We start from the raw sequence: 23,128 nt of genomic DNA on the forward strand, positions 1-23,128 counted from the left end.
TCCGTCTCGGGGATCTGTAAACCTCCTGATGTCTTCGGCCTGACACGTTTGTGGATGTTTGTGTGCAGTGGCAGCATGAGGACGTTCTGGGGCCCAGCAGCCAGCCTCTGGGGGTCGGCGTGGCCCCTCGCTCTGTCATCCTCAGCAACATGAAGAAGAAGCTCTACAAGCTGAGTCAGGATGAAGGCGCCATCGCTGCGGTTCAGGTCAGCACACACACAGCGGGCTGACCCCCCTTGTGATGCTCCACTCGGTTCTGGTCCTGCCTGGTGTGATCCGGACTCCGGCTGGTGTTGGTCCGCTTTAAGGCCTTCTGCACGAACCTGGAGCTTTCCCTTCAGTTCTGTGAAACACTGTTCTGGAGGTTCTGGTCCGATCCAGATCCTCAGCATCATCAGAAGACGTTGATGGGATTCTGATGGGTCTTACACGGAGGTTTGGTCTGCTTGACCCCCCCTGCAGGAGAAGCTGGTGGCTCTGGAGGCCAGCATCGAGCAGCGCCTTAAGTGGGCCGGGGGGGCTAACCCCGCCCTCACGCCTGTGCTGCAGGACTTTGAGATGACCATCAGAGAGAGGCGGAGCCTGGTGGCCCGGGACAACCAGCGCAGCGGCCAGGTAATGCCCCCCTCCCCCACTGAGAGGCTGCAGGTGAGCGTGTGATGAACCGCGTCTCTTCCAGGTGTCCTTCCTGTGTTCCACCGTCCTGAACTTCGAGGGCCTGCGGACGCGCTCCCCGGAGGCGCTGAGCATGGACGCCGCTCTGTTCGAGCTGCTGAAGCGCTGCCAGCAGACGTGCTCGTACGCCGCGCAGTTCAGCAGCTCCGTGTCTGCGCTGGAGCTGCGGCTGCTGCACAGACTGGTGAGCTGCGGCCGGACGCCGTCTTCCTCCTTATTGTTGGGACTTCCTGTAGGGGCGGGGCTTAGTGTCTGACATCTCGATGGCTGTTTGAAGAGAAAAAGCTAAAGCTGCCACCAGAACTTTTTAAAGGCTCTCTTGATTTTTTAGATAAATGTAAATATGAGAAACATGGCCTTTAAATGAAATAAACAGCAGGCCGGACACGCCCCGTGATGTCATCATCTTCGGCCTCCATTCACTGCAAACCGTTGAATGTTTCCATCAGAAGCTACAATAGAAACTCTGGAACTCTATTGTTGGGATGAACCTCCTCTGTTTCTGGTTAAAGGCTTCAGGAAACATTGAGCCTCTGCATATGATTTATGGATATTTATTAGTTTGTTTCTCAACCATCCTAAACAAATACAAATGAAGCTGCTCTTCAGGTGTATTTTACCCAGAATTCAGAGGGAACAGACTTTAGCTCCAGGAGACAAGCTAAAGTCCAAACGGTCTGGAGGTTTGAACGTGTGCTGAAGGGCACGCCGGAAGATGGTCTCTGAACCCTCTCAGCGGTCTCAAGGCTTGGTGTTCCCGTGCAGGGTCCGGTGGCAGACCCGCCCATCGGCAGCCCTGATTGGCTGAGCTTTGCCCAGAGGCAGCTGAAGGAGGAGTCGAGTCAGGAGGCCAAGACTCAGGAGGAGCGGGAGCAGCAGCTGGAATCGTGTGCCGAGACGCTGCACCTGCTGGTGGACGCCATCAAAACCATCCTGTCCAACCACAACCGCCAGCTGGCGGACGTCAAGCACCTGCTGCGCGCTATGGCCAAGGTGCGAGCGGCCGCCGCTCTTCATGACCACGCCAAGCTTCAGCTGCTTGACGTGTCCCCGTGCTTTTCAGGACGAGGAGGCGGCGCTGGCAGATGGGGAGGACGTGGTCTATGAGGGCAGTGTGCGACACTTCCTGCTGGAGTACAAAGCCTGGCAGGACAACGTCCAGCTGGTTCTGTTCACGGTGGTCCAGGCCAGCGGGCAGCGCCGGGGCCAGGAGCAGCTGGGCCTGCTGGAGGAGGTTCCCGCCACGCTGAAGGAGCTGCACTCGCAGAGCCAGAGGTCCTGTTCAGGCAGCTGCAGCCGTGCATGTGCACGTGCACAACTGACCCGTCTGTGTGTGTTACTACAGTGTGTACAACTGCCTGGTGGGCTTCGCCTCCCCCCTGGTGACAGAGCGGGACCACGAGTGTTCTAGTCCAGTTTCTGCGGTTCAGACCAGCTTCGCTGCAGGTACAGCCCCCACCCCCACCTACAGCCAGGTCCACCCCCACCTACAGCCAGGTCCATGCCCACCCCCACCTACAGGCAGGTCCACGCCCACCCCCACCTACAGCCAGGTCCAGCCCCACCTACAGCCAGGTCCACGCCCACCCCCACCTACAGCCAGGTCCATCCCCACCCCCACCTACAGGCAGGTCCATGCCCAACCGCACCTACAGGCAGGTCCACGCCCACCCCCACCTACAGCCAGGTCCACCCCCACCTACAGCCAGGTCCACCCCCACCTACAGCCAGGTCCATCCCCACCCCCACCTACAGGCAGGTCCATGCCCAACCGCACCTACAGGCAGGTCCACGCCCACCCCCACCTACAGCCAGGTCCACCCCCACCTACAGCCAGGTCCAGCCCCACCTACAGCCAGGTCCACGCCCACCCCCACCTACAGCCAGGTCCACCCCCACCTACAGCCAGGTCCACCCCCACCTACAGCCAGGTCCATGCCCAACCGCACCTACAGGCAGGTCCACGCCCACCCCCACCTACAGCCAGGTCCACCCCCACCTACAGCCAGGTCCACCCCCACCTACAGCCAGGTCCATCCCCACCCCCACCTACAGGCAGGTCCATCCCCACCCCCACCTACAGGCAGGTCCATGCCCAACCGCACCTACAGGCAGGTCCACGCCCACCCCCACCTACAGGCAGGTCCACGCCCACCCCCACCTACAGCCAGGTCCACCCCCACCTACAGCCAGGTCCAGCCCCACCTACAGCCAGGTCCACGCCCAGCCCCACCTACAGCCAGGCCCAGCCCCACCTACAGCCAGGTCCACCCCCACCTACAGCCAGGTCCACGCCCAACCGCACCTACAGGCAGGTCCACGCCCACCCCCACCTACAGCCAGGTCCACCCCCACCTACAGCCAGGTCCAGCCCCACCTACAGCCAGGTCCAGCCCCACCTACAGCCAGGTCCAGCCCCACCTACAGCCAGGTCCACGCCCACCCCCACCTACAGCCAGGTCCAACCCCACCTACAGCCAGGTCCACCCCCACCTACAGGCAGGTCCATGCCCACCTACAGCCAGGTCCACGCCCACCTACAGGCAGGTCCACGCCCACCCCCACCTACAGCCAGGTCCACGCCCACCCCCACCTACAGCCAGGTCCACGCCCACCCCCACCTACAGCCAGGTCCACGCCCACCCCCACCTACAGCCAGGTCCAACCCCACCTACAGCCAGGTCCACCCCCACCTACAGGCAGGTCCATGCCCACCCCCACCTACAGGCAGGTCCATGCCCACCCCCACCTACAGGCAGGTCCACGCCCACCTACAGCCAGGTCCACCCCCACCTACAGGCAGGTCCACGCCCACCTACAGCCAGGTCCACCCCCACCTACAGCCAGGTCCACGCCCACCTACAGGCAGGTCCACGCCCACCCCCACCTACAGCCAGGTCCACGCCCACCCCCACCTACAGGCAGGTCCACGCCCACCCCCACCTACAGCCAGGTCCACCCCCACCTACAGCCAGGTCCAGCCCCACCTACAGCCAGGTCCACGCCCAGCCCCACCTACAGCCAGGCCCAGCCCCACCTACAGCCAGGTCCACCCCCACCTACAGCCAGGTCCACCCCCACCTACAGCCAGGTCCATGCCCAACCGCACCTACAGGCAGGTCCACGCCCACCCCCACCTACAGCCAGGTCCACCCCCACCTACAGCCAGGTCCACCCCCACCTACAGCCAGGTCCAGCCCCACCTACAGCCAGGTCCAGCCCCACCTACAGCCAGGTCCAGCCCCACCTACAGCCAGGTCCACGCCCACCCCCACCTACAGCCAGGTCCACCCCCACCTACAGCCAGGTCCACGCCCACCTACAGCCAGGTCCACGCCCACCTACAGCCAGGTCCACGCCCACCTACAGGCAGGTCCACGCCCACCTACAGGCAGGTCCACGCCCACCTACAGCCAGGTCCACGCCCACCTACAGCCAGGTCCACGCCCACCTACAGCCAGGTCCATCCCCACCTACAGCCAGGTCCACGCCCACCCCCACCTACAGCCAGGTCCACGCCCACCCCCACCTACAGCCAGGTCCATCCCCACCCCCACCTACAGCCAGGTCCACCCCCACCTAGAGCCAGGTCCACGCCCACCTACAGCCAGCTCCACGCCCACCTACAGCCAGCTCCACCCCCACCTACAGCCAGCTCCACCCCCACCTACAGCCAGGTCCACCCCCACCTACAGCCAGGTCCACCCCCACCCCTACCTACAGGCAGGTCCACCCCCAGCTACAGCCAGGTCCACCCCCACCTACAGCCAGGTCCACCCACACCCCTACCTACAGGCAGGTCCACCCCCACCTACAGCCAGGTCCATCCCCACCCCCACCTACAGCCAGATCCATCCCCACCCCCACCTACAGCCAGATCCATGCCCACCCCCACCTACAGCCAGGTCCACGCCCACCCCCACCTACAGCCAGGTCCAACCCCACCTACATCCAGGTCCACCCCCACCTACAGGCAGGTCCATGCCCACCCCCACCTACAGGCAGGTCCACGCCCACCTACAGCCAGGTCCACCCCCACCTACAGGCAGGTCCACGCCCACCTACAGCCAGGTCCACGCCCACCTACAGCCAGGTACATCCCCACCTACAGGCAGGTCCACGCCCACCCCCACCTACAGCCAGGTCCACCCCCACCTACAGCCAGGTCCAGCCCCACCTACAGCCAGGTCCACGCCCACCCCCACCTACAGCCAGGTCCAACCCCACCTACAGCCAGGTCCACGCCCACCTACAGCCAGCTCCACGCCCACCTACAGCCAGCTCCACCCCCACCTACAGCCAGCTCCACCCCCAACTACAGCCAGGTCCACCCCCACCTACAGGCAGGTCCACCCCCACCTACAGCCAGGTCCACCCCCACCTACAGCCAGGTCCATGCCCAACCGCACCTACAGGCAGGTCCACGCCCACCCCCACCTACAGCCAGGTCCACCCCCACCTACAGCCAGGTCCAGCCCCACCTACAGCCAGGTCCAGCCCCACCTACAGCCAGGTCCAGCCCCACCTACAGCCAGGTCCACGCCCACCCCCACCTACAGCCAGGTCCAACCCCACCTACAGCCAGGTCCACCCCCACCTACAGGCAGGTCCATGCCCACCTACAGCCAGGTCCACGCCCACCTACAGGCAGGTCCACGCCCACCCCCACCTACAGCCAGGTCCACGCCCACCCCCACCTACAGCCAGGTCCACGCCCACCCCCACCTACAGCCAGGTCCACGCCCACCCCCACCTACAGCCAGGTCCAACCCCACCTACAGCCAGGTCCACCCCCACCTACAGGCAGGTCCATGCCCACCCCCACCTACAGGAAGGTCCACGCCCACCTACAGCCAGGTCCACCCCCACCTACAGGCAGGTCCACGCCCACCTACAGCCAGGTCCACGCCCACCTACAGCCAGGTCCACCCCCACCTACAGCCAGGTCCACGCCCACCTACAGGCAGGTCCACGCCCACCCCCACCTACAGCCAGGTCCACGCCCACCCCCACCTACAGGCAGGTCCACGCCCACCCCCACCTACAGCCAGGTCCACCCCCACCTACAGCCAGGTCCAGCCCCACCTACAGCCAGGTCCACGCCCAGCCCCACCTACAGCCAGGCCCAGCCCCACCTACAGCCAGGTCCACCCCCACCTACAGCCAGGTCCACCCCCACCTACAGCCAGGTCCATGCCCAACCGCACCTACAGGCAGGTCCACGCCCACCCCCACCTACAGCCAGGTCCACCCCCACCTACAGCCAGGTCCACCCCCACCTACAGCCAGGTCCAGCCCCACCTACAGCCAGGTCCAGCCCCACCTACAGCCAGGTCCAGCCCCACCTACAGCCAGGTCCACGCCCACCCCCACCTACAGCCAGGTCCACCCCCACCTACAGCCAGGTCCACGCCCACCTACAGCCAGGTCCACGCCCACCTACAGCCAGGTCCACGCCCACCTACAGGCAGGTCCACGCCCACCTACAGGCAGGTCCACGCCCACCTACAGCCAGGTCCACGCCCACCTACAGCCAGGTCCACGCCCACCTACAGCCAGGTCCATCCCCACCTACAGGCAGGTCCACGCCCACCCCCACCTACAGCCAGGTCCACCCCCACCTACAGCCAGGTCCAGCCCCACCTACAGCCAGGTCCACGCCCACCCCCACCTACAGCCAGGTCCAACCCCACCTACAGCCAGGTCCACGCCCACCTACAGCCAGCTCCACGCCCACCTACAGCCAGCTCCACCCCCACCTACAGCCAGCTCCACCCCCAACTACAGCCAGGTCCACCCCCACCTACAGGCAGGTCCACCCCCACCTACAGGCAGGTCCACCCCCACCCCCACCTACAGCCAGGTCCACGCCCACCCCCACCTACAGCCAGGTCCATCCCCACCCCCACCTACAGCCAGGTCCACCCCCACCTAGAGCCAGGTCCACGCCCACCTACAGCCAGCTCCACGCCCACCTACAGCCAGCTCCACCCCCACCTACAGCCAGCTCCACCCCCACCTACAGCCAGGTCCACCCCCACCTACAGCCAGGTCCACCCCCACCCCTACCTACAGGCAGGTCCACCCCCAGCTACAGCCAGGTCCACCCCCACCTACAGCCAGGTCCACCCACACCCCTACCTACAGGCAGGTCCACCCCCACCTACAGCCAGGTCCATCCCCACCCCCACCTACAGCCAGATCCATGCCCACCCCCACCTACAGCCAGGTCCACGCCCACCCCCACCTACAGCCAGGTCCAACCCCACCTACATCCAGGTCCACCCCCACCTACAGGCAGGTCCATGCCCACCCCCACCTACAGGCAGGTCCACGCCCACCTACAGCCAGGTCCACCCCCACCTACAGGCAGGTCCACGCCCACCTACAGCCAGGTCCACGCCCACCTACAGCCAGGTACATCCCCACCTACAGGCAGGTCCACGCCCACCCCCACCTACAGCCAGGTCCACCCCCACCTACAGCCAGGTCCAGCCCCACCTACAGCCAGGTCCACGCCCACCCCCACCTACAGCCAGGTCCAACCCCACCTACAGCCAGGTCCACGCCCACCTACAGCCAGCTCCACGCCCACCTACAGCCAGCTCCACCCCCACCTACAGCCAGCTCCACCCCCAACTACAGCCAGGTCCACCCCCACCTACAGGCAGGTCCACCCCCACCTACAGGCAGGTCCACCCCCACCCCTACCTACAGGCAGGTCCACCCCCACCTACAGCCAGGTCCACCCACACCCCTACCTACAGCCAGGTCCACGCCCACCCCCACCTACAGCCAGGTCCACGCCCACCCCCACCTACAGCCAGGTCCATCCCCACGCCCACCTACAGCCAGGTCCACGCCCACCTACAGCCAGGTCCACCCCCACCTACAGCCAGGTCCACCCCCACCTACAGCCAGGTCCACGCCCACCCCCACCTACAGCCAGGTCCATGCCCACCCCCACCTACAGCCAGGTCCACCCCCACCTACAGCCAGGTCCATCCCCACCTACAGCCAGGTCCACGCCCACCTACAGCCAGGTCCACCCCCACCTACAGCCAGGTCCACCCCTACCTACAGGCAGGTCCACCCCCACCTACAGCCAGGTCCACCCCCACCTACAGCCAGGTCCACCCCCACCCCCACTTACAGCCAGGTCCCATGTCTGACTGCTCTGTTTTCAGCCGTCAGATGCAGCGGCCTCAAAACCCAGCCGGACTCCATGTCCCAGAATGCACGCAAAGCCCTGCCGCGCAACCTGGAAACTCCCACGGACACCCCCCCCAGCACTCTGCTCACCAACACCAAGGGTCTGAACCCCAGTCCCAAGAGGGCGGCGCGAGACCCTAAAACAGGACGAGGTGAGTTGCTCGCCCTGACGGGCCGCCGGCTGCGTCCCGGCTCTGACCCGCCTCTGAGCCGGCTCTGACCGTGTCTGTGTTGTAGCCGTTCAGGAGAGGAACTCGTACGCCGTCGGCGTGTGGAAGAGGGTCAAGGCCAAGCTGGAGGGCCGGGATGTGGATCCCAACAGGAGGCTGAGTGTAGCGGAGCAGGTATGACGGCGAGGGCTGGGATCGGGGAGTCCGGGTTTAGTTCTGGTTTCGTTTGCAGATCGCTGATGTCATTCAGGATTCCTGTAGTTACTGATGGAAGCAGCGTTTCTTAGGGGAACCTCCTTCTGCCCTTTCCCAGAGGATTGTCTGAGTTTGAACATTTTCTAAATGCTTAGCTGAACATTCTGTCTGGATTTGACTTTGACATCATTTTACTGAAAAATGTTTCATTCTTCACATTTCAGTATTTTTGTGTTGAAAATGATCAGTACAGTTATTGATACTGGAGACTGGAGGACGGTTCTGGAATGGGGCAGCTCCGGAGTTTCAGAGGAAAAGGTTAGAGGAGGAGAGGAGAACAAGCTGAAGGAGGTGATGAAGGTCATATGACACAGAGGAGGGAGAGGAGGGTCTGTGCAGGTGAGGCAGATAAAAGGACGCTCAGCATGTTAGGATGACGAAGGATGGAAAAGTGATGAAGGAGGAACATGTTGGAGATCAGAGGAGGATGTGGAGCAGGAAGAAGCAAAGATCAGTGAGGAAGAAGAGGATGAAGGATCTGGAAGAGTTCAGGAGAGGAGGCAGAAGAGTTCTGGTTCCTCTTTGAAGAGGAAGAGTCAGAATGAAGTGATGGGAAAGAGGAGAGGAAGCTGGTTGGATGCAGACCACCGACCCGTTTTCATAATAACGGATCCAGAGAGGAACCGTTTGAGGGTCTGGACTGACAGAAGAACGTTGGAGATGTTGAGGATGAGGGCTGTAAGACGGTGGTGAGACGTTCTGCAGGGGTGACGGAGGACTTGGAGGTGGGACGGCACCAAGAACCTTGATGTTTGCAGACGACATTGTGATCTGCAGTGACAGCAGGTGGAGGAACATCTAGAGAGGTGGAGGTTTGATCTGGAAAGGAATAAAAGGTACTGCAGAAGAACGGTGAGCTTACAGGGGAGAAGGTGGAGGACTTCAAGTTCTTTGGGCAACAGAGAGTGAGAAAGAGGTGGAGAGACGTCAGGAACAGGTGAAGGAAGGTTTCAGGTGTGATGTAGCAGACGGTGGTGAGAGCAGCCGTGTTGGTTCAGAGACTCTGATGCAGAGAAGATGCTGAGGTTCTGTGTGGGACCAGGTTGGATCATCGAATCCAGCAGAGGAAGAGATCATGGAGGTTCTGGAGATCCATGCAGGGAAGCAGATGGAGACGTTTGGACACAACTCATTGAAATGTGGTCGGATCAATTCAGGCTCATTAAAACAACTTTTAACGTGATCCTCATTTCTTCTCACTGTTTTCCCCACAATCTAAGGCCGCATTTCCACTGCAGGTCTTGATGCCCATTTCTCATTTTCTGACTATATCCGGTTTTTTTGACGACCCGCTTACATCATCTTTGAAAAGTCACCCGTATCCGATTTTTGCATTTACACTATACAATGCTGAAACTATCAAAGGTAGACGTTCTGAGGACTGCGTAGCAGCATTCCCGCCTTCCGCGATCCTCCCTTGGACTTTTGTGTGACTGCGGTTGTCATGGAGGCAACGCAGCACGGAAGGAGGCGTGGCCTTGGGCGCTCCAGGATGAAGCAGGCGAACGAGAGGGGATGCGAAAGGAAAAAGGGGGGCTGCTGGGCTCTCTCTGAGTTTTGGATGAGGACGGGTTTGCAGACGTGCTGTACTAACAGTCTGATCCAAGTGTTGAACCTTTCCTGCGCGATGACTTCTCTTTTTTCGACCGTAGTCAGAAACATATGAATGAGGCCTGTATCCGATCTGAGGAAATCGGAATCCATGCGGTTTTGTCCTGCTTACACGTTCACCGGTCATATCCCATCTGTGCCGCATGAGAGGAAAAAATTGAAATTGGGTCACTTGAACCCTGCAGTGGAAATGCGGCCTAAATGTCAAACATTTATCAGCGTACCTTCTTAGACGTCTTCTCCTCAGCAACCGCCCTGCAGCGTGTAGGGCAGTGCTTCTCAATTATTTTTTGCCAGGCCCCCCCTAGGAAAAGAAAATGTTTCGCGCCCCCCCTGACCCCCCCCCCCCCCCCATAACCCCCCCCCCACACACACACACACACACAGACACACTCGCGCGGTGACAATACATCAGGTCAGTATCTATAAAATTTGTATACCTAAAATTGTATCTTTTAACACTAACAAAAGAAAAAAGCAAAATAAATCCACTTTCAACAAATATTAACTTTATTTAGCCACAGAAACCCTGTTCTAGTCTAAAACAGAAAAGAAGCTGAAAGTACCTGAAATAAAAAAAATCTGTCATTCCTTATTTAAACTAGAAACATTTTGACCAACTGAACCATTTGATGCTGAAAAAAATAATTCAATCAATAAATAATATTAAATCTAAATTGATCTGAAACATTAACACAGCAGCACCAATATATTTAACGTTTTTAGTCTGAAGAAATAGGTAAAAACGTGCTGATTTTTTTTTTCTAAATGACGGATTGTTTATTTCTGATCTCATAAAAGTGCAGCTGTTTTCCTGCATTACCTGCTGTCTTTATGTCTGTCTGACACCAACTAAACCACAGGCAGACAAAGAAAACATGGATGGAAAATAAAGACACGTCATCAAAATGTCTACAATAGTTCATAAAGAATGACATTGTTTGCATGAGCTTAGGAATCTAAGGGCAGCGGTGATCTTGGGCAACAGGCAGCGGTAGCAGTGGTCCGCGTGCCCCGATTCCCCTGGCAGACAGGGCCCACACCACCCCTCCCCTTTCGTTCTCACTCGCGCAGCCGCGGACAGACAGAACAGACAATAGGAACCGAATAGTGGACCAGATTATTTTCCAAGCACTGAGCCGCTGTCACCGCTGCCCCCACGTTAAATTTGCGCACCGGACAAACCTGTGCCTAAAACCGCCACCACCGCGCGCCCCCCCTGGCATCGCTTCGTGCCCCCCCCTGGGGGCGCGCCCCACTATTTGAGAAGCACTGGTGTAGGGCATGTTTCCAAACCCTGGTCCTCGGGGATCACTGTCCTCCTCCTTTGGATCCAACCACAAACACGTCTGCCTCTGATGACGGACATCGTCAGGATTCTGCAGATAATGAGCTGAATGAGCAGGACGACATGGGAACATGGAGGACCGTGAGGACCAGGGCTGGGAAACACTGCAGAAGAGAACCGTATCATCAGCATAGAGATGAATTTTACTCCATGTTTGCAGTTTGTTTTTTGGCCTGACCTCTTTTGTTGTAGACTTTTAGGCCTGTCCTCATCATGACACAGCATGTCTGGACTTGGACAACCGTTCCAGAACCTGTTCTTGTAATCATGTGCTGAACTGCTGGGATGTGTTGCTGCAGGTGGACTTTGTCATCAAAGAGGCCACCAACATGGACAACCTGGCTCAGCTGTATGAAGGGTGGACCGCCTGGGTGTGAAGGCTGCGCTGATCTGTGTCGTTGGTCCAACCAAGGCTCGGAGATCCACCAAAGTCCTGTGGGACTGGGGAGTTGGAACAGCAGCACTGGGCCACCAGGGGGCAGAAAGCAGGGCTGGGCACTTACTCCGCCCTCCTAAACTCCTGGGCACACTGGGCAGCACCCCGCTGCAACCCTAACCCCCCAGCATCGACCCTGGGGCCACCACAGCGCCTACGGGCCTGCAGACCCCCACCCTCCTTTCATAGGTTTGGGTGGGCAAACGGGTGGCAGAACAGGTGAGGGAAAGGAGAAGAAAGGCCCCCTCACCCTCCACTTAGGTATCCCCCCAACCCCCACATCTATAAACATCTCTGCGTCCTGTTGAGCCCCACCCGTCCATCTGGGGGCAGAATGGAGCAGACATGAATCACACGCCGACATCTATGGGGGGAGAACGGGGGGCTTCCATGTGTGGTCTCTGATCTTTTTCTCCTTGTGATTCCGATTGGCCGGGCGTAATGAGGTGTGAGCGTTTCAAGGCGGAGCTTCATGACCAGCCTGAGACGCCACAGAGGAAGAGGACTCTGGAAAAGAGGTGAAGATGAGCGAACGCCACGCTCGTGTCCTGGGAACGGCGGTTAACATGGCGAGCAGCTGATCCTGCTCGCTCCTGCCTCCTCCGTCTGTGTTGTGCTGTCGGTCTGTACACTTTTCTTTCCGTTCGGGTTTCCGCCTGGAAGCGTTTTATGCTTTTAGCTTTTTATGGGTTGATTTTGTGGTGATGGTGGAAGTTTTTCTTAAAGCTTTTAGTGGATTTTGTTGAATGCTTAATAAAAGTGGAAGTCTTCAGCCTGCCGTGTTTTCTTCCCACCCCCACCCCACACACGTTTAGCACATGTAAACCCCCCCCCACATTCAAAGAATGGAATCAGGCAACATTCTAAAGTCAACATTTCTCTCAGGAGCTGCTGACACGATTCAAAGTTCAGGCTCCATAACTGGACAGTGGAAAACCGGGGGGGGGGGGGGGGGGGGGGGCAGCTGTCAGGAAGAAGGCTGGTTAATGTTCATACAGCTGTTTGCGGACAGTCGCTGTGGTTCAGACCTGATTCCATACGGCCGGCGATGGCGGGACGCGTGTGCGCCGCCGACTTTGAGGAGGAGGCCAAGAAGATCCTTCCCAAATCCGTCTACGACTACTACCGCTCTGGAGCCGACGGGCAGACCACGCTGGCCCACAACCTGTCCGCCTTTCACAGGTATGCCACGCCAAACCTCCTGGGTCCTGGGCCGGTCTCCAAAACGCTTTCCTGTCTTCAAACGACTGAACTTCCTAGAATTCTGCAGATCTGCAAACAGAAATCAGCCTGAAAGCTGCAGCTAAAGGCTTTTCCCTCTGAGGATGAATAGTTTAAACTTCACAAACTGAAGAAGAAAGCTGGATCTTTGGGGCCTAAACCGGTTCCATCAGTCTGAACTGGTTCCTCCCTGGTTCAGTTCTGTATTCTGACAATATTAAAACGCTTAGACAGGAACAAACGCTGGGGCAATAAAACATAGATCCATCAAAGGATGGTTGTAGCAGACGTCTGGATTTCACCTGATTCCATGAGAATCAGGAACCTTGTGTGGAAGATGCAATTAATATTTACAGACTTCATTCTTGATGCTGCTGCTTCAACCCTTGTGCTATCTTAGATGACCCCCCCCCTTCCATTGGCGTGTTCTCCCTACCATGACAAAGGTGGATAAAGGTGGAAAGATTTCATGTCATCCATGGACACCAGTGAAGATCACAAATCATTGAAGAAAAAAGGTTCAGAGCACTGTCTAGTGCAGGGGGGTCCAACTCATTTTCACTGGGGGCCACATCAACAAAGCGGCTGTCCTCAAAGGGTCAGATATAACTCATACATGTAACTAAATGTAATAAAAATAAATGTTACTACTACTTAATGTTAAATAACTCATTTAATCACTTATAACTTTTTAATGTGACAATTACAGTTGCATAGAAAACATATGTTTGCTTGTTACTTTACTTAGATTCTGTCAGGTTAGGTTATATGGACAGTGTTTAGGTCCTAATGTATAGTTACCCAATCCCATGTTTCAAGTCTGATTCCCTCTAGATATTAATAAATACACAACAATTTTTATATTTTATTTGAAGAAATAAAAAACTGTTATGCTCTCGCGGATGACACGGCGGGCCACATTTGGCCCCCGGGTCTTGAGTTTGATACCTGTGGTCTAGTGGGTCTAGATGACCCAACGTTAAAGTGTCTAGGATAGCACAAGGGTTACGATGAAAAGGAAAATCTGTAAAACCACGTAACCCCCAAATGCATGGGGGGGGGGGGGGGGGGTCTCACAGTCCTTCCCACTTTTTTGGGTAAACTCCAACGTATGGAGGGTCTTCTCAAACATGGCTGTACATCCAACAGTCTCACTTACGCTAAATGGTTCCATTCATTCTTCCATTCCCACTTCCAGCCTAAACTCCGTCTGACTTTAGAAAACCTGCAGGTTTCCTTTGATCCAGCTGGAAGATGGAAACACGGTTAGCGTTAGCATGGACAACATGCTTCGTCAGCAGCACCGTTTGACGGCACGGTGGCGCAGTGGTTAGCATTCAACATCAATGGGGAGCTTTCTGTGTGGAGTTAGCGTGTTCTCCAGTGTATACGTGGGTTTTCTCCAGTTTCCTCCCACCATCCAAAAACATGCTTCATAGGTTCATTGGTTCCTCTAATATGTCCATAGGTGTGCAAGTGAGTGTGAGTGTGCGTGGGTGTGTGATTGTGGCCCTGCGACAGACTGGCAACCTGTCCAGGACGTCCCCTGCCTCGCCCACAAGTGGTGGGATAGGCTCCAGCAGCCCCATGACCCCGAAAGGGAACAAACAGAAGATGAATGTCTGGTCTAGCCCTTGTGCTATTCTAGGCACTTTAGTTGGGTCATCTAGACCCACTAGACCAGGGGTCGGCAACCCAAAATGTTGAAAGAGCCAAATTGGACGAAAAAAACAAAAAACATATGTCTGGAGCCGCAAAATATTAAAAGCCCTATTTAAGCCTTATAATGAAGGCAACACATGCAATATGTATCCATATTAGCTATATTAGCCTGCTATCAAAATGACTACCGTATTTTCCGGACTATAAGTCGCCTTTTTTTCATAGTTTGGCAGGGGGTGGGACTTATACTCCGCAGCGACTTATATTAGAACTAAATTGAAATAAATCCATTGTTAACCCTCCTGTTATGTTCATCTGTGAGGAACAGAGATGATGTTCCTGGGTCAATCTGAGGTATGTTAAGTGTTTAGAGTATGTTAAGTGACTCAGAGAATCAGCAAACTTTTTTACAGTAAGATCTTGAAGGCTAACAAGATAATATTCTATTTTCCAATGATTTCATAAATTCAGAAATGCAATAAAAGTGAAAACTGTTTCTACAAATACAGGATGAAAACAGAGTATTAGTTGGCCAATGATGCTTCATGAAAGGAATAAATAAATAAGTATGAGAAAGAATTACTGTGAAATTATGAGATAAACAGTCTGCTATGATTGTGTCATATGAGGTTGTGAAAGTTATTAGTTCTCGGTCTCAGATTTTGTCAAATGAATTTCCCGTCAAAATGCGACTTATAGTCCAGTGCGACTTATCTGTGTTTGTTTCTACTTTATAATGCATTTTTGGGCTGGTGCGACTTATACTCCGGAGCGACTTATAGTCCGGAAAATACGGTAAGTTGCTACAAATACATAATGAGCATTATTAACGATTAAATGACGGTGGATCATTTATATCAGCCACCTGCTTAGCGGTCCGCTAAAAGTTAAAAAAAAAAAAGCCCTGCTGGTAGAAACGTGTGTCGCAGGCTATGACGCAAACCTTCGTTGACAGAAATGTTGAAATGTAATATCGTAGTGGCGGTCATGTGCATTTTAAGTCTGTTAGCAGCAGGGGATTGTGGGATGCGGTCTCCTGATCTAATTAGGGCTCAGCAGGAGTGTTTCTGTTTGCCCACGTTTCTTTTCATATGGCAGTTTTGTTGTTCCACGTTAGTTTATTCTTCCTGTTATGTTGGTTCTTTATTTTGCACCATGAGTGTGGGAGGGGGAGAGGTTGATGAGGCCTGTGCAATGTTCAATGTGGTGTGTGTTCAAAATAAATGGGCTTGATATGCCAGAAAGGAGACTGTACTCTCAGCTTCTCTGTCTGCCTCCTTCTGTCTGAGACTGTTCGGGACCGTGTGCTGAATGGGACACTAACAGTTCTCCAGCGCAGCCAGTTGATTGACAGCTCAACATTTTTAACAGCTTGGCTCCCATCCTGCCCACCGCAAGTGACGTACTTGCCTGGCGTTTATTTATTCCATACATTCTTACAGCATTGGAAAATGTTAATAATGTTAGTGTCTTGTTTTTCCTCCTACAGAAACCATATTAAAACATTAAATATATTTCTCCCACCTCTTTTTACATTTTCAAACATTTTTGAAAATGTTCCAGGGAGCCACTAGGGCAGCGCTAAAGAGCCACATGCGGCACCTGAGCCGCGGGTTGCCGACCCCTGCACTAGACAGTGCTCTGAACCTTTTTCTTCAATGATTTGTGATCTTCACTGGTGTCCATGGATTACATGAAATCTTTCCACCTTTATCCACCTTTGTCATGGTAGGGGGAACACCTCACTGGAAGGGGGGGGTCACCTAAGATAGCACAAGGGTTAGGTTATGAAAATACGATGGACAGAAAACCCTTTTGTTGTCGTCCATGAAGCAGGTGATTCAGAGCATCTGAACAGAAAGGAAACTAAGTCCAGATTCAACCTCAACACCATACAGTGGTCACACGCAAATGCATAGAGAGCTCTGGAATAACACAGTAGATCAAAGTGATCAACTAGAATCAGGTGGATTCAGTGATTCTTCTGGCCAGTGTGGACCTGCAGGTGGATAGACACTGGGAGGTGTAGATGGAGGTCATGGAAGGCGGAGGGCAGCAGATCATTTTCTCTGCAGTGTTCGGCACTTATTTGCATATTTGAAGGATTTTAACAAACAAAATTTGTCTGAAATTTTACAACACTAGTTTTTACAAAGTGTGCATGTGCGGGCGTGCATGTGTAGGTGGTATCTCATTCCTCGGGTGCTCAGGAACGTGTCCACGGTGGATTTGTCGGTCTCGGTTCTGGGTCGGACGCTCAGCATGCCCCTGTGTGTCGCAGCCACCGCCATGCAGAGGATGGCTCACCCTGCAGGAGAGACCGCCACCGCCAGAGGTTCACACGCACACACACAGACAGACGCACACGCAGACACAGACAGACACACACGCACACAGACACACACACACACAGACACACGCACGCACACACACAGACACACACACACACACACACACATGCACACACAGACACACTGTGTGGTACCTGCCCAGCTAGCTTCTAGGGCAGGGGTCGGGAACCTTTTTGGTCAAGAGAGCCATAAACGCCACATATTTTTAAATGTAATTTCGAAAGAGCCATACAGTAATGTAGCGTCTCTTTCCCACACTGAGGCACGGAGACTTAACTCTTTTAAGGTTCTTTATTCTGGTTACTGCAGGCTGTAACAAATGCCGTAAATTAATTCAGCAGCTCCTGAATCTCTCCCGCAGAGACGAGAGAGAGCGCTTCTCCCAACTTTATATTCCCCCCTCCCGCTCCAGCCCTCCCATTTCCCTTATTCGGCCCATAGCTGAACCCCATTGGTCCAAACTACCTAACAACAGGCTGAGTGACAGAACTGAGAGCCAATCAGATCTCTGCTTGATGCGTTTAATGAACTCCAGAACTTTTAACGCGGCCCAACAGCCAAGTTAAACTCAGTCCGCGACAATATGTTTAAAACTAAATATACAAGTGAATGTGTGCATTTGATGTAATTTCAACATTTTTAAAGTACAATAAGTCTGTGGATTCTTTTTTAATAACATTGTTATGCTGTTGCTAATAAATGATGAGTATTTCTCGTGGTAGTTTTGCTGATGGTCTAGTCTGGTTGATACGTGGTGAGTTTCTGCTTCATGCAGGCGTTGAGACTTTAAACGTGATCATAGTCTGAATGTTCTGTAGATGTGAGACAGACTGCTCACATGCAGACGGGGAGACAAACACACACTCACACGCTGCAGTGAGTGACGGGAAGCGGGTTTTACCAGTGGCGGTTGCCCGATGCGTAATGTAGTATATACTATATTAAAAGAGGTAGCTTGAAGCTTTTAAGTTGAAATTGCTTCAGTAGCCGACACTTGATGCTTTTTTGTTTTGACACATCAGACTGTTAATAATGTCTTCCTCCTATTTCCTCTTCACACTTATGGTGCAAAAAAAAAAAGAAAAAAAAATAATAATTCAGAGTGAAACAACGTAAAACAGGCACATGAAAAGGATTTAGGCAGAACAAACATCCGTGCTCAACCCAATTTCGACAAAAGCAGGCAATGGGGATTATTTCCCACAATTCTTTGCTCCGACACAGCAGACCCGATGCGCACGTGACCACCGCCCTCTGCTGCAAGACGCTTGCGGCCACACCTCTTTGCGGTAGTCTTTGGAACATAAGTCAAAAAACTCGAGAGGGGGCCGCAACTCGCCGGTGGCTGGCTGAATCACACTAACAGGTGATTGGGAGTCTTTTTCTATCTGACAATCAACTCTGGGCCGCAGCTACGCCTGTCGTCATAGAGACGGAGCCGCGTGTGTCAGAGGGAAAGGGAGGGGGGGGAGGATGAGCGCAGACCATTTTTTATGGATTGAGGTTTTTTGGAGGATTTTTACTGTTGGTGTTGCACAAATTTAGGGAAATGCCAAGTATTTTTGGAGTAATCCCACTGATGAGTTCTAAGATTTAGTCTTTAATGTTTTATAAGACCTAAACATATTAATCACAATAAGTTTTATTTTTTAGATCTAATCCCTCTGATATGTTTCACAAAGACACACACAGGACGTCTCACATTAAGAAATTATTGCTAAAAATGAAGCAGGAGTCCAGCTCTAAAAAAAAATGCTCTAAAAAATGATGAAAGAGCAAAAAAAAATGGAATTATTTGATATGTTATTTCTTATTAATATTTCCAGGCTTTCTTTGTTTTGTTCTGCAGCATGTTCATATTTGTATAATTTTGACAGAATATATTTCTATGGAGAACAAAATATTACAAGTTATTTAAGGTTTAACTTGAGTTATTCTGGATTAATGTTCCTGTTTTTATTCATATTTATGTTCAAAAAGTTCAGTTTAAAAGGTTTAAAAGTTTAGCTTTAGTGTATTATCTTCTTCGGCTCAAAACCTTAAGCGTTTTTTTAACTTAGGCCCCTGTGTGACTGAGTTTGACCCCCCTGTAATATGAGTCTAAAAAATTCATGCATTTTTTGAGTAAAATGGCTAAATAGAAGATAGGGAACACAAAAGGATGTTGTCAAATTTTGTATGTGTGCGGGGGGGGCGCTGGTGGGGTTACTCGCCCAGGGAGTAAGTTAGTGTAGAACCGCCACTGGGTTTTACGTTATTACAATCCCTGTTATTACAATCCCCCCCCTCTGCTTTCTCCCTCACCATCCCGTCTCCGCATCTGCGCGCTCTTTCTCAGAGACGGGAGCGCGCAGCTTTAGGCACGGCAATTCCCAGGTTTCCGGCTGGTACAAACTCTGTGAAATAATAGATAATAGTAACTGATAATGCTGGTGTAGATTTTGTTCTCCAAGCACCACTACTACTGTGCGCCTCTGGCATCGCATCGCGCCAGACAAGGTCTGGTCTAATGAAAAAAAAAAAAAAGTATAATTAAAGATTTTTCTGCGAGCCACATGTGACCATCAAAAGAGCCATATATGGCTCGCGAGCCATAGGTTCCCGACCCCTGTTCTAGGGGAAACTCTAATTTCCACAAAAGACAGACTAAAGGTTTAAAAATGAAAACGGTCAGAATCCACTTCAGTCCAGACCAGTCAAACCCGATCCTGTAATCAACGCTTGGATAGGTGATCAGAAGGGTTCCTAGTGTGATTCCCTGTTCTGAACAGCGGAGAGTGACCCCCCAGCAGAACCAGGCTCAGCAGTGGGGGGGGGGGGGTCTTCCAGCCATTGGTGATGTCATCATCAGTGATCTCCCACAGAAGTCACAGATCATAACCACCAAATCTGGTTCCAATGAACTTCAGACGTTTGGACAGATTTCAGGACTTATTATGGGACATGCCATTTTCCCAGCATGCAAAGCAGCAGGAACAGGGATGATGCTGAGCTCGTGGGCCACCTCCACCATAGAAGAAGTGATGTCAGCCATGACGGCGGTGCAGGGCGTCGGGGGGGTCCTCTGGATGCAGCTGTACATTTATAAAGACAGAGAGCTCACGCTGTCGTTGGTGCGGCGGGCAGAGGACGCCGGCTACGCCGCCATCTTTGTGACTGTGGATACTCCCTTCCTGGGGAAAAGGCTGGATGATGTTCGCAATCGCTTCAAGATGCCCCCACACCTGAGGTAGGAACAAACGTCGGACGCTGAGGGGGTCAGTGTGGCGCTAATGACCTGGTCTGTGTGCACAGCATGTCCAACTTCTCCACGGCGTCTCTGGCCTTCTCTGAGGACAGCTATGGCGACGACAGCGGCCTGGCCGTGTACGTCGCCAACGCCATCGACCCCACCATCAGCTGGGAGGACATCACCTGGCTGAAGAAGAACACGCGCCTTCCTGTGATCGTGAAAGGAATCCTGAACGGTACGCGTGAAAGACGTCATTTACCTGAGGACTGTTGCTTGAACATGTGATCCGTTTGCTGAACATCTGTTCACACATCCAGGGGTTCAAACGGGCAAAACCATTCGGCATCCTTTACATGAATCTTTCTCATTGACTGTTTCGGAGAACTGGACTGAGCGAAAATGCCTCCAGCTCCAACATGAAGCCTATTCAGTCGCCATTTGGAGCCAGACGATGTCCGTAAGCAGTGATTGGTCAACATCTCTATGGCAACCACTCTCACCAATCAGGAATGAGCTTGTTGGTAGTCCACACCCCTCCCACTGAGAATCTGTCAAGAACACGTCAATGTAAGGGGGGTCATCTAAGATAGCACAAGGGTTTTATACGAGTTAACTCGATCTCTGAGGCTCCGCCTTTCCCTCCTTGTGGGTGCCCCCCATTTCATGACATCATCGTAGAGCCTCAGCAGTGTCTGAGTTTCTCCCACAAAAACAAACCTCTGAACTTTTCCAAAGATGGATGTTCATATTGTTCATAGAAAATTAAAGCGTTTAGCCGAACGCCGCTAGCTCCATGGAGAAAGTGGGCGTGTCTGTTAGCCTGGGGCGGGGCTGCCAGTGCAGATTTAGAAGTAAGAATGTTTTGTTTATTTCATCTTTGAGGGCCTAATGGTGCCGATCCAGGTGGGCGGAGTCAGCAGTAGTTAGGTTTTGGGTTGGGTGGGTCTGGATTCTGCAGCACTTTCATTTGGTTGGCTCCGTCTCTGGATGTCCAGCAGCTTGTCGTCTCATCTGTTTCAGCTGAAGATGCGGTTTGTGCTCTGAACTACGGCGCCGACGGCATCCTGGTCTCCAATCACGGCGCTCGGCAGCTGGATGGCGTTCCTGCTACGGTGCGTCTGCCTTTTCCTGCAGCTTAGCCCCGCCCCTTCAGGAGCAGAAGGTCAGGGGACATCTTTTGGGTGTTTGTGCAGCTGGACGTGCTGGAGGAGGTGGTGCAGGCGGTCCAGGGGCGGTGCGACGTCTACATGGACGGAGGCGTGAGGCGGGGCACAGACGTCCTGAAGGCCCTGGCTCTGGGGGCCAAAGCGGTCTTCATGGGCAGACCTGTGCTGTGGGCCCTAGCCTGTCAGGTGAGGAGGGTCCCTGCTGGATTCTTCAGGTTTCATCCATTCAGACTGACTCCACTGCTTGGTCTCCAGGGAGAAGGAGGAGTAACGGAGCTCCTGGAGCTCCTGAAGGAGGAGCTGAAGCTGGCCATGGCTCTGTCAGGTAAACACACCTGAAGGCCTCAGGCTGACCCTCGTCAGGTTTTCACAGCTCCTCTTTGCTGCAGGCTGCCGCTCTCTGTCAGAGGTGACCAGGTCTTTGGTCAGGAGAGCGGACTTCTCCTCCAGGATGTGAAGAACAGCCACAGCTGTCCAGAGGTCTTCAACCAGCAACCCTGGAGGAAGTGATTCTCACCTCTGTGGCCGATCGCTTAGAAATGATTGTAACTTCCTGTCATACTTGAGACAGAAACAATAAAGATCTGAGGGTTCAAACCCTCACTGGCTGCTCTCTCTCTATATATATATGTAGATATATATACACATGTATGCACACATACCCCTTGTCCAGATGACCCCCCCTTCCATTGAGGTGTTCTCCCTACCATGACAAAGGTGGATGAAGGTGGAAAGATTTCATGTAATCCATGGACACCAGTGAAGATCACAAATCATTGAAGAAAAAAGGTTCAGAGCTCTGTCTAGTGGGTCTAGATGACCCAACTCCCAACGTTAAAGTGCCTAGGATAGAACAAGGGTTACAGACAGAAGGATGCTCTGTCCAGATGTTTGTCATTGAAAGAGGAATGTTGAGATACAAAGAATTAGTTAAATACTGTTGGATTAATCGTGAAATATTCAGTTTTTATCATAAATCTGACTTTAGATGAGTCGGTGCCTCACCAGCATCAACCTCACTGAGTAGAGGGAGGCAGAGGGTGTGTGTGTGTGTGTGTGTGGAGGGGGTATCTTGTAGGATAAATAAAAACAAGTACAATACTTACTGTGTTGTAGGGAGGAGTGTGTTATGAAAAATAATACAGCTTTAATTGTGTGTGTGCGTCTTGGCAGGTCAGTGTGTGTGGCTGTTTGACTCAGTGAATAAATTAGGCTCTTTGTGTCAAACTTGTTCACCCTACCCCCCTCCCCCTCCCCCCGCACTAGACAGTGCTCTGAACCTTTTTTCTTCAATGATTTGTGATCTTCACTGGTGTCCATGGATTACATGAAATCTTTCCACCTTTATCATGGTAGGAGAACACGTCAATGGAAGGGGGGGGGGGGGGGGCATCTAAGAGGTTCCACACACGTGCAGTGACACATGTATCAGAGGCTGTTCGATTGGCTGTTCTGCATGTCAGTCATGTACTTCGGTGAGGTTTTGAAGTGCTGACGTTGATAGAAATGTTTTATTTTTTGGTTATTTATCTTTTTCCCCTCATGACCTTTAAGATCAACCGGTCGATCGACGTAATGAGCATCCCTGATCTAGAATGAACACAAAAATTAAGAAAAGAGGATAATCAAGATGTTAAAGGTATCAGAACGGTTCTGACCAATAGAACTGAGGAACAGCAGTAAGTCTGGGATCTTGACTTCTTTGAGCCACTTCCTGTTGGTAACGTTTGGGTTCAGAGCGTTTATAGTGGACTGACTTGTTGGTTTGAAACTTCCCAGCAGCACTTCT

General features: G+C 53.4%; 2 protein-coding genes across 3 annotated transcripts in view; both read left to right on the forward strand.

Annotated features, from left to right (window-relative positions):
* Positions 1-12,479, forward strand: part of smg1 (SMG1 nonsense mediated mRNA decay associated PI3K related kinase) — an 84,332-nt gene extending 71,853 nt beyond the window's left edge. For both annotated transcript variants that reach the window (XM_023957921.2, XM_023957922.2), the window contains exons 56-64: positions 69-206; positions 463-615; positions 680-859; positions 1,441-1,668; positions 1,739-1,950; positions 2,021-2,121; positions 7,863-8,039; positions 8,125-8,231; positions 11,571-12,479. In XM_023957921.2, coding sequence (XP_023813689.1) covers positions 69-206; positions 463-615; positions 680-859; positions 1,441-1,668; positions 1,739-1,950; positions 2,021-2,121; positions 7,863-8,039; positions 8,125-8,231; positions 11,571-11,648 — 1,374 coding nt within the window. In that variant the 3' untranslated portion in view covers positions 11,649-12,479. The remainder of the gene's footprint in view (positions 1-68; positions 207-462; positions 616-679; positions 860-1,440; positions 1,669-1,738; positions 1,951-2,020; positions 2,122-7,862; positions 8,040-8,124; positions 8,232-11,570) is intronic.
* Positions 12,480-12,680: 201 nt separating this feature from the next.
* hao1 (hydroxyacid oxidase (glycolate oxidase) 1) lies at positions 12,681-21,940 on the forward strand. The gene is made up of 8 exons (XM_004086431.5): positions 12,681-12,889; positions 16,774-16,925; positions 19,900-20,170; positions 20,236-20,408; positions 21,194-21,285; positions 21,367-21,525; positions 21,595-21,664; positions 21,729-21,940. Exons 1-8 carry the CDS (start codon positions 12,756-12,758, stop codon positions 21,794-21,796), a joined length of 1,119 nt encoding a protein of 372 aa, XP_004086479.1. The 5' UTR covers positions 12,681-12,755; the 3' UTR covers positions 21,797-21,940.
* The last annotated feature ends 1,188 nt before the right edge of the window (positions 21,941-23,128 follow it).

This window comes from Oryzias latipes, chromosome 8, assembly GCF_053564925.1.
Source record: "Oryzias latipes strain Hd-rR chromosome 8, Olatipes_Hd-rR_3.1".
NCBI lineage: Eukaryota > Metazoa > Chordata > Actinopteri > Beloniformes > Adrianichthyidae > Oryzias > Oryzias latipes.

Coding starts and splice junctions, on each gene's coding strand:
- hao1 (XM_004086431.5), top strand. CDS start 12,756: ATGGCGGGACGCGTGTGCGCCGCCGACTTTGAGGAGGAGGCCAAGAAG. Junction 16,926..19,899: donor AGAGACCGCCACCGCCAGAG/GTTCACACGCAC, acceptor CCATTTTCCCAG/CATGCAAAGCAGCAGGAACA. Junction 21,526..21,594: donor TGTGGGCCCTAGCCTGTCAG/GTGAGGAGGGTC, acceptor CTTGGTCTCCAG/GGAGAAGGAGGAGTAACGGA.